Consider the following 16685-nt stretch of genomic DNA (forward strand, 5'->3'; position numbering starts at 1 on the left):
TGAGAATCCCACATTGAGAAGGACTATGTAATACAGAAATCAGAGAGAGGGACTGAGCTATACTTGAACAAATTATATGGAGACAGAAGTAGTATTAGTGGTTTTAGTCAACTTGAATGTGGATAAACCCTCAGGCCAAAGTTGCTGTGGGAGGCAACGGAGGAGATTGCAGTACCTCTGGCATCAATTTTCAAATCCTATCTGGCCATAGGAAGGCTACGCAGTATATTCAAGATGTTTAAGCAGCAAGGGAATCAAGCATTATGGGGAAAGGCAGGCAAGTGGAGTTGAAGATTATTAGATCAGCCATGATCTCATTGAATGGTGGAGACCAAGTGGCTTGAATGACCTCATTCTGCTCCTTCATCTCCTGCATAACTGTTTCTTTCTTCATAAATGCTGCCTGACTGTTAGGAAGTCACTGCATTTTCTGTCATGCATTTGTAACTTGCATCTGAGATCTATTTTCTCTTTTACATTATGATATAATGGATTACTTGGACCTTCAAAAAAATGCCTTTACCAATCTTTCATAAGAAACCTTGTCAAAGCTGAGAAAAATCAAGAGAATTGAAGGTAATATCTAGGCATCGACAAAATAATGTAAGGAAGGCATAGCAGGTATTTATTAAAACAGTCATATTAGGGTGGGAGCCGGAATAAGGTTTACAGTTCTCCTAAATGAACGAATCTACACATAGCATTGTTAAGAGTAAAACCTTGAAGAAACAAAATAAAATTGAAGTAACTAGCACGTATCCATGATTAACACTCATGATTTATTCATTACATAGCTAAGAGATTGTGGGCATTCCAAATAAAAACTGAAAAAGCTACAGAGGCTGTCAATCAGGAACAAAAACAGAAGTTGCTGGAAAAGCTCAGCAGATCTGGCAGCATTTGTGGAGGAAAAACAAAATCAGAGTTAAAGTTTTGGGTCCAGTGACCCATCCTAGAACATTCCAATATTGACGGTTTCTTTCACATACCAGTTTTTCTTTGGGCTACTGAATTGCAATCTTGCATGACTGCTCATGGTTGTCAGGTCTATATTACTTCAGAAGGTCATGTACAGTCTTTTTTGAACCACATCTGTTAATAAAGCCTCAGATCAAACTTTGTGTTGTTTAGTGAAGGAAATGCAGACTGTGAATGCACTTGGAATTATAAAATTCCAATGACTAGTTTTCCACACTTAATTTTTAAAACTTAAAAATTTAACCTATTTTTCTATCAACCTGTTCCGGGTTATTATTACACATCTCTGGAACAGGTGACACTTGAACCTGGTCTCTCGGTCCAGGGGTAGGGACACTACCACTGTGCCACAAGTTGCACCCATCATATTTCACGTCATGCATGCAAATATATGTGGTTAAGAAGTACATTTAAAAGAAACAATGAAAGCCAACAATTTCTAACACAGATAGATTTTTTTCAGCAACAAGAAGTAGCTTTAAACTGGTTTTAAAAATTCAGTGTTAGGAGGGGAGGCTATGATGGAGTATAAAAATTGCAAGTCAGCGTCTGATTCTGAATTAACTTGAGGAACAGCTAGAATATAAATAACATGCTGTAGGCCTTAAAGAAACACAAGGCACATGTAACATACTAGCAGTAATACACTTGCAGACTCCAATTTATAAACATCTAACTTACGAATACGATCCCTTAAGATACTACTAATTTTAAGGATCCAACAATGTGAACATTCATTCATACTTGCCAATAGAAGAAAGGAGAAACAATGCAACTCTGGAGATTTACAGTACCTCATAAGTCTTCAAAGTGTTGCTATGTTACAGTACAGTAGTTATCATACAGACCCAATACACATGATACCAGTGCTGATAGTACAAAGAAATGTAAAACCATCATTTGGGAGGCAAACATAGACAATACTCAAGTGATCTGAAAAAGGCAAAGAGGCTGACGAGCATTGGAAAAGAATTAGGCCATAACCATTCAACAGTCGGAACTATTTTACAAGATAAAGCCTACATTCTGGAACAATGTGAAGGGCTCAGTGCAATAGTAATTACTAAACAAAAGAGTAGATTAATTGTGCTTGAGGATCAATGAAACCTAAAGCTCAATCAAGAGAAAGTAATTTAATCACTAGGCAAGGTTGGTTAAACAGATTTAAAAGGAAGGCAAATTTGCACAACATTAAATTACAAGAGAAAGCTGCTGGTGTTGATCATGATGCGTTGGCTGAAATAATTAGAGGAGGCACAGGTACAGTGCCGAACAGGTTTCAACATTGATGAGATGGAGCTGCTTTGGAAGATGCGAATGTACATAGTGCTTATGCACTCTGCTGAAAATCCTAGGAGTTTTCAAGGGAATCTAGGGGACATCACTTCCAATCATATGGAAGTCCAATATTAAGGCTTGGGTGACATTGAGCCTTTTGAGGTCCAGTTCTGGCATTAATTTTGTACCCAAGATAGATTTGTACTGTGTCTGTAAGAAACTGCCCTTCAAGATTTTACTAATCCTAAATAACGCTCCCGGACATCCTGCATATTTGGATGATTTTCATTCCAACATCAAGTTTGTGCATTTTCCACCCAAGACAACCTTCATTCTTAAACCTATGAATCAGAGTGTCATTGTGTCCTTTGAAACCTGCTACCACCAGAGGACATTTTCCCCAAGCCATTACAGCAATAGACAAAGGAGGTTAAAACACAAAAACAAATTTTATAAGTCTTACATCTACCAAGTATTAAAGAACATTTCAAAGGCATGGGGATGAAGGTAAGGCAAATCAATATGAATGGTATCAGAAAAAAACTTTGCCCTCAGATTATTAATGGCTTCTAAGGTTTTTGAAGAAACTATTGAGGCACTGGCAAACAAAGTGGTGGAACTTGGCAATCGCCTGGAGTTTGATATCATGGTTGATGATATTCTCAGGATTTGCCTGAATCTCACTCATAAGTAATGAGGACCTGATGGAACTGAAACACCAGATGATCGTAGAAGAAGAAGCAGAGATTCCTGACACTAAGTAATTCACATCCAAACAACTGGCAGATCGTTTCAGACTCTTTGAAGGAAGAATGAGTAGCTTGAAGAAAAATACCCAAGAATATCAAAATACCAAGGTCCATATAATTGAGAGCATCTGCTGTGCTATCAGGAAACAAGAAAAGGAAAAGACATCAGTTCAATCTTTCCTCAATGTTTTTCAAGAAGTTTAAAAAGGTAGCCAGACTGGTCCCATCAACTTCCGCAATTTCATCAGCATCACCTTCTTCACAATTTTTCTGAATTAGCTCTTCTCTCCCATCCTGGAAATACCCCTTCTGCTGAAAATTATGTTTTGTGCATTATATGACATTAAATATTGTGTTCTGACTTTAGGTTTTATAAACTACCATGTACATGTCTACAAAAGTACAAATACGTGGTCACGATATGTTGACTTCCATACAATTCAATTTAAAAATATTCAGTCTAGCCTTCAACTTAACCATAAGCAGCGCTGCAAGTATTTGGCTAGTATTATTACATTGGCTCAATGACTCCTCGATCTTGTCCATCTTCTTCAACATGCACATTTCTTATTCAGAAGAAACTCATAATTCTCACATAAAACACTATTATTTTGAATACAAAACTACAGTGCTATTACAGCATCGTTCAGTCCCACTTCAAGTCAAGATAGCTGCAAATTTTGATTCTGGACATTCAGTTGTTCTGCTTCCTTGCTGAAAACTTTATGTTCTTTTCCAAATAACAACTATGTTTTTGTCTGTCACTGCTACAAGGTAATTAAGTTCTGGGTCCGTGGCTACATTATTTATCAATGTTCCTTCAATTATTTCCCCTTGTGCTTTTATGGCTGGCCACTTGAGAATCTGCAAATGAACAAGAATGTGAAGCAAGTGAGCAAATGGACAAACTACCACCTAGGAGCAAAGAGGATCAAGCAAAGTTCCACTGCATGTGGCAGATAAATATAAATGAACAGACAAATCATTTAAAACTGTTTAAAAATCAGTTAACTTTAAAGAAGTCACTATAAAGAAGTTAATTTTGCCATTAAAGTTGCAGCAGTTATGCACTTTGATACTAAGAAGAGAGGAGTAGACTATTTTCTAAGCAGGGAAAGACGTCAGAAATCTGACGAACAAAAGGACTTGGGAATCCTAGTTCGGGACTCTCTTAAAAGGTTAACATGCAGGTTCTGCTGGTAATTAGGAAGTCAAATGAATGTTAGCATTCATTTCAAAAAAGGTTAAAATACAAGAGCAGAGATGCAGTATTTGGCTTTGGTCTAACAGCATTTGGAATACAGTGAGCAGTTCTGGGTCCTGTATCAAAGTAAGTATGTCCTGAGTTGGAGAGATTCCAGAGGAGTTTGCGCAAATGATCCCAGGGATGAAGAGCTTATCGTAACAGGAGCAGTTGAGGACTCTTGTGTCTGTACTCGATATAGTTTAGAAAGAAAGGGGAGATATCTTGAAATTTGCAGAATACTGAGAAGCCTTATTAGAGGGGATGTGGAGATGATGTTTCTACTAGTAAGAGAGAGCGGCTAGGATCTGAGGGCACAGCTCAGAGTGAAGGGTCAACCCTTTAGAATTGAGACGAGGAGGAATTTCTCCAGCCAGAGAGTAGTTAATCTGTGGAATTCATTGACACAGACAGCTGTGGAGGCCAAGTCATTGATTGTATTTAAGACACAGATTGATAGATTCTTGATTAGTAAGGGGATCAAGGGAAAAGGCAGGAGAATGGGATTGAGAAACATATCAGCCACGATCAAATAGCTGATTAGACTTGATAGACCGAATGATCAAATACTGCTCCTGTATCTTATGACCTACCTGTGTTGGTGGAGTCTTCTTGCCGGAAGTCATTTCTTCATTAGTGACCCCCTCGAGCTCATACATCCAAATGTCTCCTTTCTCATCGCCACACAGGACATAGTTTTCAACTGTGTAAAGAACCACACACTGTTTCATTACTGCAATGCTCCTTCTTCTGTACATATGTATTACACCATATGTTTATTCTTTAACTATTCAGATTTAGTTTTTGTACTAGATATTTCATATAGCATCAATAGCATGTAAAATTAGGCAATGAAAATAAAATTAAAAGAACAGTGCTCCTACATGGAGACCGTAAGATTACAATAAAAGTGCATCACTACAAGCTACATCTATTATCATGGCATAGATGCTACTATAGAATACAAGATACAACATTCAGTGTCATACTCATAATGGCACGGAAACTGACCCTTTGGTCCAACTTGTCCATGTCAACCAAGTTTCCCAAACTAACTAGTCCCACTTGCCTCTGTTTGGCCTATATCCGTCTAAACCTTTCCTATTGATATACCTATCCAAATGTCTTCTGAATGTTGCATCTGCCACTTCATCTGGCAGTTCATTTCACATATGAACGACCCTCTGAGTGAAAAGGCTGTCTGTCAGATCTCTTTTAAATCTTTCTTCTCTTAGCTTAAAAATAATGCCCCCTCAATTTGAACCTCCCCACCCTAGGGAAAGACCTTTACTATTCACCTTATCTATGCCCCTCACGATTTGATAAACCTCAAAGGTCACCCACAACCTCCTATGCTCCAGCGAAAAAAGTCCCAGCCTATCCAGCCTTCTTTTATAACTCAAACCCTCCAGTCCCAGCAACATCCTGGTCAATCTTTTTCAAAGCGTCCCCAATGTCAAGTTCAACCTCAACATGACATCCAAACTCCTGTACTCAATAGTCTGAGCAATGAAGGTTAAGTGTGCTAATTACTTTCGAAGCAACCTTGTCTACTTGTGATGAAACTTTCAAAGAACAATGTACCTAAAACCCTTGGTCTCTGTTCAGCAACACTACCCAGGACCCAGCATTAACGGTGTGAAAACTGTTTGTCTTACCAAAATGCAAGACGTTGCATTTATCCAATTTAAACTCCATCGGCCACTCCTCAGTCCACTGGCCCAACTGATCAAGATCCCATCATAATCTGAGATGAGCTTCTTCACTGTTGACTATACCATCAATTTCTGTAATATCTGCAAACTTACCAACCCCAAGCCTCCTACTTTCTAATCCAAATCATTTCTAAGAAATGACAAAACAGACACAGCACTGATCCCTGTAGAACACCACTGGTCACAGGCTTCCAATCCAAACAATGACCCTCCACCACCACATCACCTATCATCAAGCCAATTTTATATCCAATTGGCAAGCTCCTCCTGAATCCCATGTGATCTAACGTTACTAATTAGTTTACCATGCAGAACCTTGTCAAAGGCTTTACTAAAGTGCATGTAGACAATGTCGACTACTTTGCCCTCAATTCTTTTTGGTTATGTCCTCAAAAATCTCTATTTTGGCAAACACGATTTTTCACACACTAACTATCACATGCTAACTATCCCTAATCAGTCCTTGCCTTTCAAAATACATGTAGATCCTATCTGTTAAAATCCCCAACAACTTACACATCATTGATACAAGATTCACACATCTATATTCCCTTAAACAAAGGTACAACATTAGCCACCCTGCAGTCCTCCGGAACCTCATCTGTGGCTACAGATGATACAAATCTCTCTGCTAGGGGTCCTGCAATTTCTTCCCTAACTTCCCAGTGTCCTGGAATACACTTGATCATGTCCCAGACATTTATATGCTTTTATATTTTTTTTAAAATGTCTGGTGCTTCTTCTGTAATGTGGGCTGTTTTCAAAGCATCAATATTTATTTCCCCCAAGTTCCCTAGCCTTGATTTCTCTCTCCACAGTAAAAACTGAAGACATTTATTCACTATTTCTCCCATCTCCTGTGGTTTGTGACGATGCTGTGGCTTCAAGAGGTGTATTTGGCCTGGCTTCTTTTAGAGAGAGAGATTGGGGAGACAGCTGCCGAACAGTTAAACAACTTATAAGGCCTTGGGTTTTTTTTTAGAAAAGTTGTAACAACATAGCAGCCTGAGTGGGTGTAGCCAAGCTCTCAGATCAAGAATTTTTAGTTAGCTTTCAGCAGTTGCTGTCGTGGGCTTGAACAAGTTGAAGACATTTTTCCTATTTTCAACCATAGCTAAAAGGTGGGGGTCTCTTGATAGGCTGCTGGATTGCATGTGAGGCAAAATCTGTTTCCTGAATTTGCTCCTTTTGCCATAGCATGTATTTACAGATTTTATTATTTTGGAACAGATCATTTGTAATAGTTACTGTATCTATTACTGTTAAGTTTTTAAATAGAGTTAATTTTTTTGTAGTATTCTAACTACAGTATTTGAATAAAATGTATGTTGCTTAAGGTTGAGTAGTTTGATGAGTCAAATTGCATCTGGAACACAACACTTTATATTTGCCTTTAAAATAAGAAAAAGTTAGGGTCTAGGCTACCTTCTTAAAATATTTTGAGGTGGTGTGGTCTGGTCTGGTCCACAACAGGTTCCACACAGAGACAACCTCATTGATCTGTAAGGGACCCTATTCTCTCTCTAGTTTCTGTTTTGTTGTTAATGTACTTGTAGAATCTCTTTGGATTATCCTTAACCTTATCTACCAAGGCCATCTCAAATCCCCTTTTCGCCCTCCTGATTTGTCTCTTAAGAATGCCCCTAGAACCCTTATATTCTTCAAGAGGTTCACTTGCTCCCAGTTGTCAATACCTAGTATCACTCCTTTATGTGCTTTGCACATATTCCATTATGTCATCCTTTATCAGCAGTGGATTAAGCAAATAATCTTTCTACATCATTAACCCTTGATATGTCATCAGTGCTAATTTTAAGACCATTCATCTGGTGGGAAAGAATTAGGGATTGGATTCATCCGCCTATTTTACAAATTGCAAAATTTTACTTCTATTCAATAGGACGTTAAGCCAGAATATAAATTGGATCACTAATCTTTAGCAGCCTTCTGAAACAAATACAATTACTGGAGAAGTCAGCAGGTCTGGAAGTATCCATGGAGAGAAAACAAAGGCATTTCAGGTACAATGATCTTTCTTCAGACTGGACCTGAAACAATGCCAGACCTAGACAATAAAATGTGAGGCTGGATGAACACAGCAGGCCAAGCAGCACCTCAGGAGCACAAAAGCTGACGTTTCGGGCCTAGACCCTTCATCAGAGAAGGGGATGGGGTGAGGGTTCTGGAATAAATAGGGAGAGAGGGGGAGGCGGACCGAAGATGGAGAGAAAAGAAGATAGGTGGAGAGAGTATAGGTGGGGAGGTAGGGAGAGGATAGGTCAGTCCAGGGAAGACGGACAGGTCAAGGAGGTGGGATGAGGTTAGTAGGTAGATGGGGGTGCGGCTTGGGGTGGGAGGAAGGGATGGGTGAGAGGAAGAACAGGTTAGGGAGGCAGAGACAGGTTGGACTGGTTTTGGGATGCAGTGGGTGGAGGGGAAGAGCTGGGCTGGTTTAGGGATGCGGTGGAGGAAGGGAGATTTTGAAGCTTGTGAAGTCAACATTGATACCATTAGGCTGCAGGGTTCCCAGGCGGAATATGAGTTGCTGTTCCTGCAACCTTCGGGTGGCATCATTGTGGCACTGCAGGAGGCCCATAATGGACATGTCACCTAAAAAACGGGAGGGGGAGTGGAAATGGTTTGCGACTGGGAGGTGCAGTTGTTTGTTGCGAACTGAGCGGAGGTGTTCTGCAAAGCGGTCCCCAAGCCTCCGCTTGGTTTCCCCATTGTAGAGGACGCCACACCGGGTACAGTGGATGCAGTATACCAAATTGGCAGATGTGCAGGTGAACCTCTGCTTAATGTGGAATGTCATCTTGGGGCCTGGGATGAGGGTGAGGGAGGAGGTGTGGAGGCAAGTGTAGCATTTCCTGCGGTTGCAGGGGAAGGTGCCGGGTGTGGGGGGTTGGAGGGCAGTGTGGAGCGAAAAAGGGAGTCATGGAGAGAGTGGTCTCTCCGGAAAGCAGACAGGGGTGGGGATGGAAAAATGTCTTGGGTGGTGGGGTCGGATTGTAGATGGCGGAAGTGTCGGAGGATGATGCATTGTATACGGAGGTTGGTGGGGTGGTGTATGAGAAGGAGGGGGATCCTCTTTGGGCGGTTGTGGCGGGGGCAGGGTGTGAGGGATGTGTTGCGGGAAATACGGGAGACGCAGTCAAGGGCGTTCTCGATCACTGGGGGGGCGGGGGGGGGAAGTTGCGGTCCTTGAAGAACTTGGACATCTGGGATGCGCGGGAGTGGAATGTCTTATCATGGGAGCAGATGCGGCGGCGGCGGAGGAATTGGGAATAGGGGATGGAATTTTTGCAGGAGGGTGGGTGGGAGGAGGTGTATTCTAGGTAGCTGTGGGAGTCGGTGGGCTTGAAATGGACATCAGTTACAAGCTGGTTGCCTGAGATGGAGACTGAGCTGTCCAGGAAGGTGAGGGATGTGCTGGAGATGGCCCAGGTGAACTGAAGGTTGGGGTGGAAGGTGTTGGTGAAGTGGATGAACTGTTCGAGCTCCTCTGGGGAGCAAGAGGCGGCGCCGATACAGTCATCAATGTACTGGAGGAAGAGGTGGGGTTTGGGACCTGTGTAGGTGCGGAAGAGGGACTGTTCTACGTAACCTAGAAAGAGGCAGGCATAGCTGGGGCCCATGCGGGTGCCCATGGCCACCCCCTTAGTCTGTAGAAAGTGGGAGGAGTCAAAACAGAAGTTGTTGAGGGTGAGGACGAGTTCGGCTAGGCGGATGAGGGTGTCAGTGGAGGGGGACTGGTCGGGCCTGCGGGACAGAAAGAAGCGAAGGGCCTTGAGGCCATCTGCATGCAGAATGCAGGTGTATAGGGACTGGACGTCCATGGTGAAGATGAGGTGTTGGGGGCCAGGGAATTGGAAGTCCTGGAGGAGGTGGAGGGCGTGGGTGGTGTCACGGACGTAGGTAGCCTGCTGAGTTTCTCCAGCAATTTGTTTTGTTTCAGACTTGTAGCATTTATTCTTTATTTTTTGTCTTAACAGTTTTCTGACTGACACAAGAAGTTACAAACACCCGTTTTGTGCCCTATCCCTTAATCCACAACATCTCTGTGTAACTAGGTTTTGGGAATCTAAGGGTAGATTTCTAAGCACCCCAATATATGCAACCATTTTAGAAATCACTTACAAGATATTGCTGACTTATATTTAAATGATGAATGATCTTGCCTGACTTTTTCCTGCAACAGACAAATTTTAAAAATAATTTTCCAATGATTCCATTCCATCTTAAAAGAAAATTCTCCCCAGCCAATGATTTCAGCCGAAGCACAGAATCTGCTGACACTTTCTATGAGAGTCAACTTGGGCAGAGTAATAGCAGACTTCAAATCAAAGAGTCAAGAGTTCAAGCCCTACTCCACAGATCTGAGCACAGAGTTTAATTTAGTACCGATGTTGCATGATGAACTATTCAAAGGGGAGCAGTGAAATGTCTCCAATATTTTGATTGGACTATAAGTCACTCCATCAGTTTCATAAAGCTAATTACTGCATACATATCTCAAAGTATAACCTCCAAGATGTTTCTAACACATAAATCTCATGCATACATGCTATTAATGGATGTGGTTTGGTTTGATTGGATTATATGCCTGCTGATTCAGCAATCCTATTTCCAACTTTTGTCAGCAGTGGCTTAGGTGGTAACACTTTCATTCTTGAATAAAAATGCTAGAAATGTAAGACCCTCTTCAAGGTTTAAGGACAAAATTTAGGCTGAAACTCCAATACACTACCAAGGACATGCTGAACTATTGGAAGTGTTATCTTTTAGATGAGATATTAAGCTAGGGTCCCCTCTATACAATAATTTCAATTGTAATCAAGGATTATTAATAAAGATCTCTCAAGACTAGATTTCCAGAGTTTTTTGGTAATTTCCATTATAACTTGTATCCATCAGTAACTAATTCCTAAACTGAATTGGAAGATCACTCATTCTATTTACAAAAACGTAGTCTATTGAAGACCTTAACGCATGACATGGATTCAGGAACAGTGTTTTACTGTCATGACTAGCATTCATTTGTGATGAGACAGAAATTTCATCAAGAGATATCCTCAGGGTGTCACTAACCAATCATGGTAAAACATTAAACACAGAATAACCAAACACCAACAAATCCCAAAATTAATTAACTCATCTATAACTGTAACATTTTGTCTGCATTATGCTCAGTGTATTTTGGGGGGGGAGTGGGGGTGGGGAACATTTCATGAAGCATTCTGATATGTTGCAATGCGATTACATATTATTAAGGTTCATATAATAATTGAGGGAAATACAATTTCTCCTTGAAATAAAAACTTCAACATCCTTTGAAAACAGCACACTGTTCAGCATAAGATATTTTTGGAATGCCCTGGGAGAAAAAAAAACGGAAGCACAAATGTTGAGTAATAAAATCTGCTTTTCTTTAAAAGGTCTTGTTATTCCAGAGATTTTGGGCACTAACCTGGAGAAGCAGTGAGAGCGATGTAAACTTCTTCTGTATTTGACCATTCCATCTCTCTCAGAATTACTGCATGAACCGTTGTTTGACGTTTGTTCCATCTTTTTAAAGTTTGACTCCAGCTCCACAAGTATATAGAACCTTGCAGAAAACTTTTGGAAGCTGCATAATGACAAAATAGTTTAAGTATAGCAACTTCAGTAATCTAAAAGTTCTAACTATTGCTGTGCATAAACACCAATTACAAGTTAAACAGAATATAAATAATTTATATTGATATTTTATGAATGAGTTATACAGTGATGAGCCTTACTTGAATGCTTCAATCAGAAACACTAGTGACTTTTACTCAATTACAGGTTACATCGTTAGCAGTGATGCCTCACAGCACCAGGGACACAGATTCAATTCCACCCTTGTGTGGAACTTGTACATTCTCCCTGTGTCTGTGAGGGTTTCCTCCAGGTTCTCCAGTTTTCTCACACGGTCCAAAAGATGTGCCAGTCAAGTGGATTGGCTATGCTAAATTGCCCATAGTGTCCAGGGATAAGCAGGGTAGGTGAATTAGCTGTGGGAAATGCAAGGTTACAGGGATAGGATTAGGGGATGGGTTTGGATGGGATGTTCTTTGGAAGGTCAGTATGGACTCAATGAGCTGAATGGCCTGCTTCTATACTGTGGGGATCCTATAACAACAACTTCATTATTGGCATCTTAGGCTTGAAAAACAGCCATTTGTTTCTTCATGTAAATTTGGCTTCAAATGTAAGCTTCTAAAAGCTGAACTGTAGAACAGCGTGTTTTAGGTTGATTCTGCTATATTGTGACTGTACATAAGAAAGTGCAACTTTGTGCTGGAAACATACAGCGGGAAGCTGGACAACCAATAAAACTGCCCAAAAATACAACTTATTAAGGGAATAAATTTTGATTCCATTGGAATGTTGGATTGCTTACGAACTTGGGTCACAGATGCAAAGCAAACTTGGTAAACCAATTTAAATTCATTACATTAGACTAATTTAAATACATTTCACCTCAGATTTAAGTGGCTTTCAGCATTCCTACAATTTCCATTAAATCCAAACATACTTACCTACAATATCATCGCAGAATGCCAATGAATCAACAATCCGTGATTGAGATTTGCCACCTTCTTTAGTGTAGACTGGGAACAGAAATTCCATCTTAATATTTCTAATAGTATAAGAGGACAGCAATATGTTAGTTTAATAATGAAGCACTGCACTCAGTGGCACATGAAAAATGCACTTTATTTCAATATCAGATCAATAATCTGCAATTTCTGGTCCTGTCAACTGATCAATCCTCTATTTATAAAAGGATGACAACTTACAAACTAATAAAACAAAAATGGGTGAAAACAAGTGCAATGTACTCTTGATGCCTCCGTAGTATTTACATGCAGACTTGATTTCTTCACTGTTGAATCCCAAATACAGCCACTCGATATTACCAGACAGTAAAAATGAAATTAGTAACAAGGAAAATTAGTCTCAAGATACGTTATTTCTCGTCTTCCAGCAACTTGTTTTCATTTTACAGAATTGATGTGGTTGCAAGGAAAGAAACTGGAGAGAATTTTAATTTCAAATTAAACTTTTGTTTGATTTTCATACTTTTAGATAAACTGCAGTTGTTGCAAAAGTTGCTAGACTTCGCTCAGTTGGAAAATGTCCAAAATGGGTTACTTGACAAAGAACAATAGAATACTTAAAAGCAATATTTACATAAAATATTGCAATTTGACGCTTTCTTATTCATAAGCAACATTTCATTACCAACAGCAATTTTCAAGAAATGCTAACATTTGGTTGAAGATTGTAAACTGAAGGAGCCAATTTTAGTGTTTTATGATTAGCTTGAATCTCAAGTGCAAACCATATTCCTTTCTCTATTCCATCCATGTAGAAAGTGCAGGTAGGAAGGAGATTCTTTATCCTAACCACTCAATCCTAATATTTGTATTTCATATGATCAGTTGTGATGGGGTAATCAAAACCTATTTGTACAATTATTCACAATTCCAGATATAAATTCAGATGTGTTGACAGTTGGCCCTACATGAAAAATCTGTTTCTACTAAAATGTAAAGTAAAGGGGCAATTATAGGAAACTTTTACTGGGCCAGGTGGAAATGTCATATGGAAGCTCCGAATGGAAGTCTAGCTTTACCTTTGCTACGTGACAAGACAGTGAATTCATAATTAGTAGGCCAAGATAATGAGAAAAAAAGCTTCAGAGACAGGTCTGATGGCAAATAATGAGAGCAGCCAGAACTTGGATGCCTTTTAAAAGCTTCTGAAATTTAGATGGAGCTGTACAAGCAATCTGTGTAAGGATTAAGCTTCTGTTACTCCACAGAATTATCCCCATATGTCAGCAACGCAAGTGAATGCAGTGAAGTTGCCACACCTGGCCTTAATATTCCTGTGTGTATATATGAGTTTTGCATGCTCCAGGTGCCTTTACGACAGGTACCACAGCTTGGCATCCTTTGCTTTGCCTAACCTTAACACAGCCTCTAAAAAAAAGAAGTTTCCATGGTCATTCTCAGTTGTGTCTGTTGGACCTCGTCAGTTAGGTATTTGCATGTCTATGCCTCCACCAGAAATGTGCTGGTGCAACTTCCTTTGGTGAGACAAGTTTCTTTCAACATCAGCTAAAGGAAAATTTGTTGCCTCTTTTTTCCTACTGGAGGGTTAAATGCCAGCAAGAGACTGGAGTGCACTTCTCCAGCAACCTCACCTCAAGGTACCCCACTGCAGCATCCCCAATTACTTGGGAAACTTCACATTGTGCAAGAAACATTTACCTCTTTGTCCAACAAAAAAAAAGTTTGTGAATAGAATTAGTTAGAGTATTAGGTTAAAGTCGCCTTAGTCCCAGTTAGAGACACACAACTGGTGATGAGTTTAATGTGAGGGTCACTACAAATTAGGTAAGGGCCAAGGTTAAGGTGGTAGGACCTCCATGGTGACCTCAGCCAGTGTGGCAATAGAATTGGTGCTGCAGTACTGAGAAAAAGCAACCAATGGCAAACTCAAAAGTAAGTTTATAAAACTGACTTTATTGTACAGTCAAAACATAGTTGAACTGGTATTTGGAATTAAATTTGCAGCATTAGGAACATGAAATTTCACTTAATAGTAACATAAGAATTCCCAAATTAATTGCTGTAATGTTTAAAGAATGCACAACGATAAGTCATTGACTTAAATTTACACTTGGCCCATCTTAAAGGCGATTTATTGGCAATCGGAGCCCAGCAGGTAAGCTTTGGCTAAGTAGTTACAGGAGATGAATAACAGAAACAGACAGCCTTTCAGGAGGCACTTAAAGATGAGGCAGATGTACCAAGGCTAAGCGGTTTCAGAAGAGCTTTGCAAATTGCAGGTATGAAGGTGGGGTTGTGTGTGTTGGTGTGGTGTGTGTGCATGTGCATGCGCATGTAGGAGTGGGGTGCGTTGGAGTGGGGACGGTATGTGAGTAGTGGGTGTGTGCATTGTAATTGAAGACCCATTATACACAATGTTGGAAAACCAAGTTGGAAGATGCAGGGACAAAGACAGATGCAACTGCAGAAGTATTGGAGGTTTTGAATAAAGTAGGATCACCGCACCCATGAGATTACACTCAGTAAGGGTCAGAGGTTTCAGCAGGGATGGTACATATTTATCACAAATGTCATTAAATATCAATATGCAAAGTAAACTACTCACCTTTTGCTTTCATAGTTAGTTAGTGAGATATCCCAGGCAAAACATCCACCTTCGCAAGCAGCCACAAGGTATTGATCAGGGCAGGTTGGAACAACACTCATCTTCAAAGGGGTTGAACAAGCTTTCAAAACCAGCAACCGACTATTACAATGAGAACAAAACGATCATTGGAATTAGTCAGAACAGTTACAAGTCCTTCTGTTCCCAAAGAAAAAAATCCTTAAAAATAAAACTCTCCTCTAGAATATGGTGCAGTTGCAAATCCATTAATACAGGGCTCCAAGACGGAGTCCTGAACTTCAGTGGGAGGTTTAGGGGTTGCAAGCTACAAAGCACCAATAGCGACCATGAAGCTTGGACAGTTGCAAAACCTATTTACACATTTGGTTTCTTCCTGTTGGTGAGCATGTTTTAATTGTTTGCACTCTGTGACTCAATTGCTGCCACCACTCCAGCCTTTAAAAAGTGGGTGTTCACCTTTCCTCAGGGTAAAACCAGTAGTTTTAATGTGCTGCCTAACAAAGCTTTCCCTCTTCTCCATACTCAATTACGCTCCCAACCTTGACTCAAAAATTCCCTTATCCCTCTGCGCAATTTTCAGTTCTGTGTCATACGCAATTTGAGGCATTAAACTGGGACCATATCTGGAAGAAGTCTAGAAGCACTGTATTTTTAATTCTACCAGAGCTGCAGAATATGTGCTTTCATTCCTTTTGTAAGAATGTTACTTACAGACTAGATATTATGTTTAATATACCATATAATAATCCAATGACATATGTACAATTTTAAATAAAATCATAATGAAGGAACACATTTATATGGAGTTAACATTTTAGTTCAAAAACCTTTCAAACAAACAACTAAAGCTTTTACTCGAAACATTAAACTGGCTTTAATGCTGCCCATCGCAGTGGGAAACATGGCAGGTGGGCCCACTGAATTGTGAGAGATTCCCTATGTCAGACTCTTGGCAGCAACAAACTACCCCCTGGTTAAGTGGGATGTCAGATGAATTAATGTCAGACATTAATGAGCCAACTGGCACCCATTATCCTAGAGCTCACCACAATTTAATGGTGACTTGGGGATTAAATGGGAGCCGACAGCTTTCACACATTCTTAGAGGACCCTGCCCCCAACAAACCAAATTGGGTTTGACAGAGGGCTTCACACATGAGGGACTTTGTTATCAGCGACTCTGCTTCTAATCAAAGGTCCCAACATTGTCAAGGTGCTAGTACTTAAAATCTAACATTTTCCTTATGACCATCCTTCCAATTTTCCTACAACCTGCCTCCTTGCCTTTGCTCACTTTCGGTCTGTGGTCCCACAGTGATCCGGGTTCAGGTCCAGGTCTGACAGCAGCTATAGGTCCTGCTTTTTTGATTGCGTGAGGAGCTTGCAGATCTTGGACTGACCAGCAGGTGTGAGCAGGGGAATCTTGCTGAACCGAGGCTTTCAGTCATGGGGAAGGCCAGCTGGTAACCACTTAGGTGCCAAAGGTTCAAA

General features: G+C 40.3%; 1 protein-coding gene across 4 annotated transcripts in view; it reads right to left on the bottom strand.

The window, feature by feature from the left end:
- Nucleotides 1-407: 407 nt before the first annotated feature.
- The window catches only part of lrwd1 (leucine-rich repeats and WD repeat domain containing 1), a 127515-nt gene continuing 111237 nt past the window's right edge, over nt 408-16685 (bottom strand). For all 4 annotated transcript variants that reach the window (XM_059655491.1, XM_048557209.2, XM_048557210.2 and 1 more), the window contains 5 exons: nt 15174-15314; nt 12527-12627; nt 11434-11592; nt 4842-4951; nt 408-3869 (listed from right to left, as the gene is read on the bottom strand). In XM_059655491.1, the coding sequence (XP_059511474.1) occupies nt 3729-3869; nt 4842-4951; nt 11434-11592; nt 12527-12627; nt 15174-15314 (652 nt within the window). In that variant the 3' untranslated portion in view covers nt 408-3728. The remainder of the gene's footprint in view (nt 3870-4841; nt 4952-11433; nt 11593-12526; nt 12628-15173; nt 15315-16685) is intronic.

Source organism: Stegostoma tigrinum, chromosome 27 (genome assembly GCF_030684315.1).
Source record: "Stegostoma tigrinum isolate sSteTig4 chromosome 27, sSteTig4.hap1, whole genome shotgun sequence".
In the NCBI taxonomy this organism is placed as follows: Eukaryota; Metazoa; Chordata; class Chondrichthyes; order Orectolobiformes; family Stegostomatidae; genus Stegostoma; species Stegostoma tigrinum.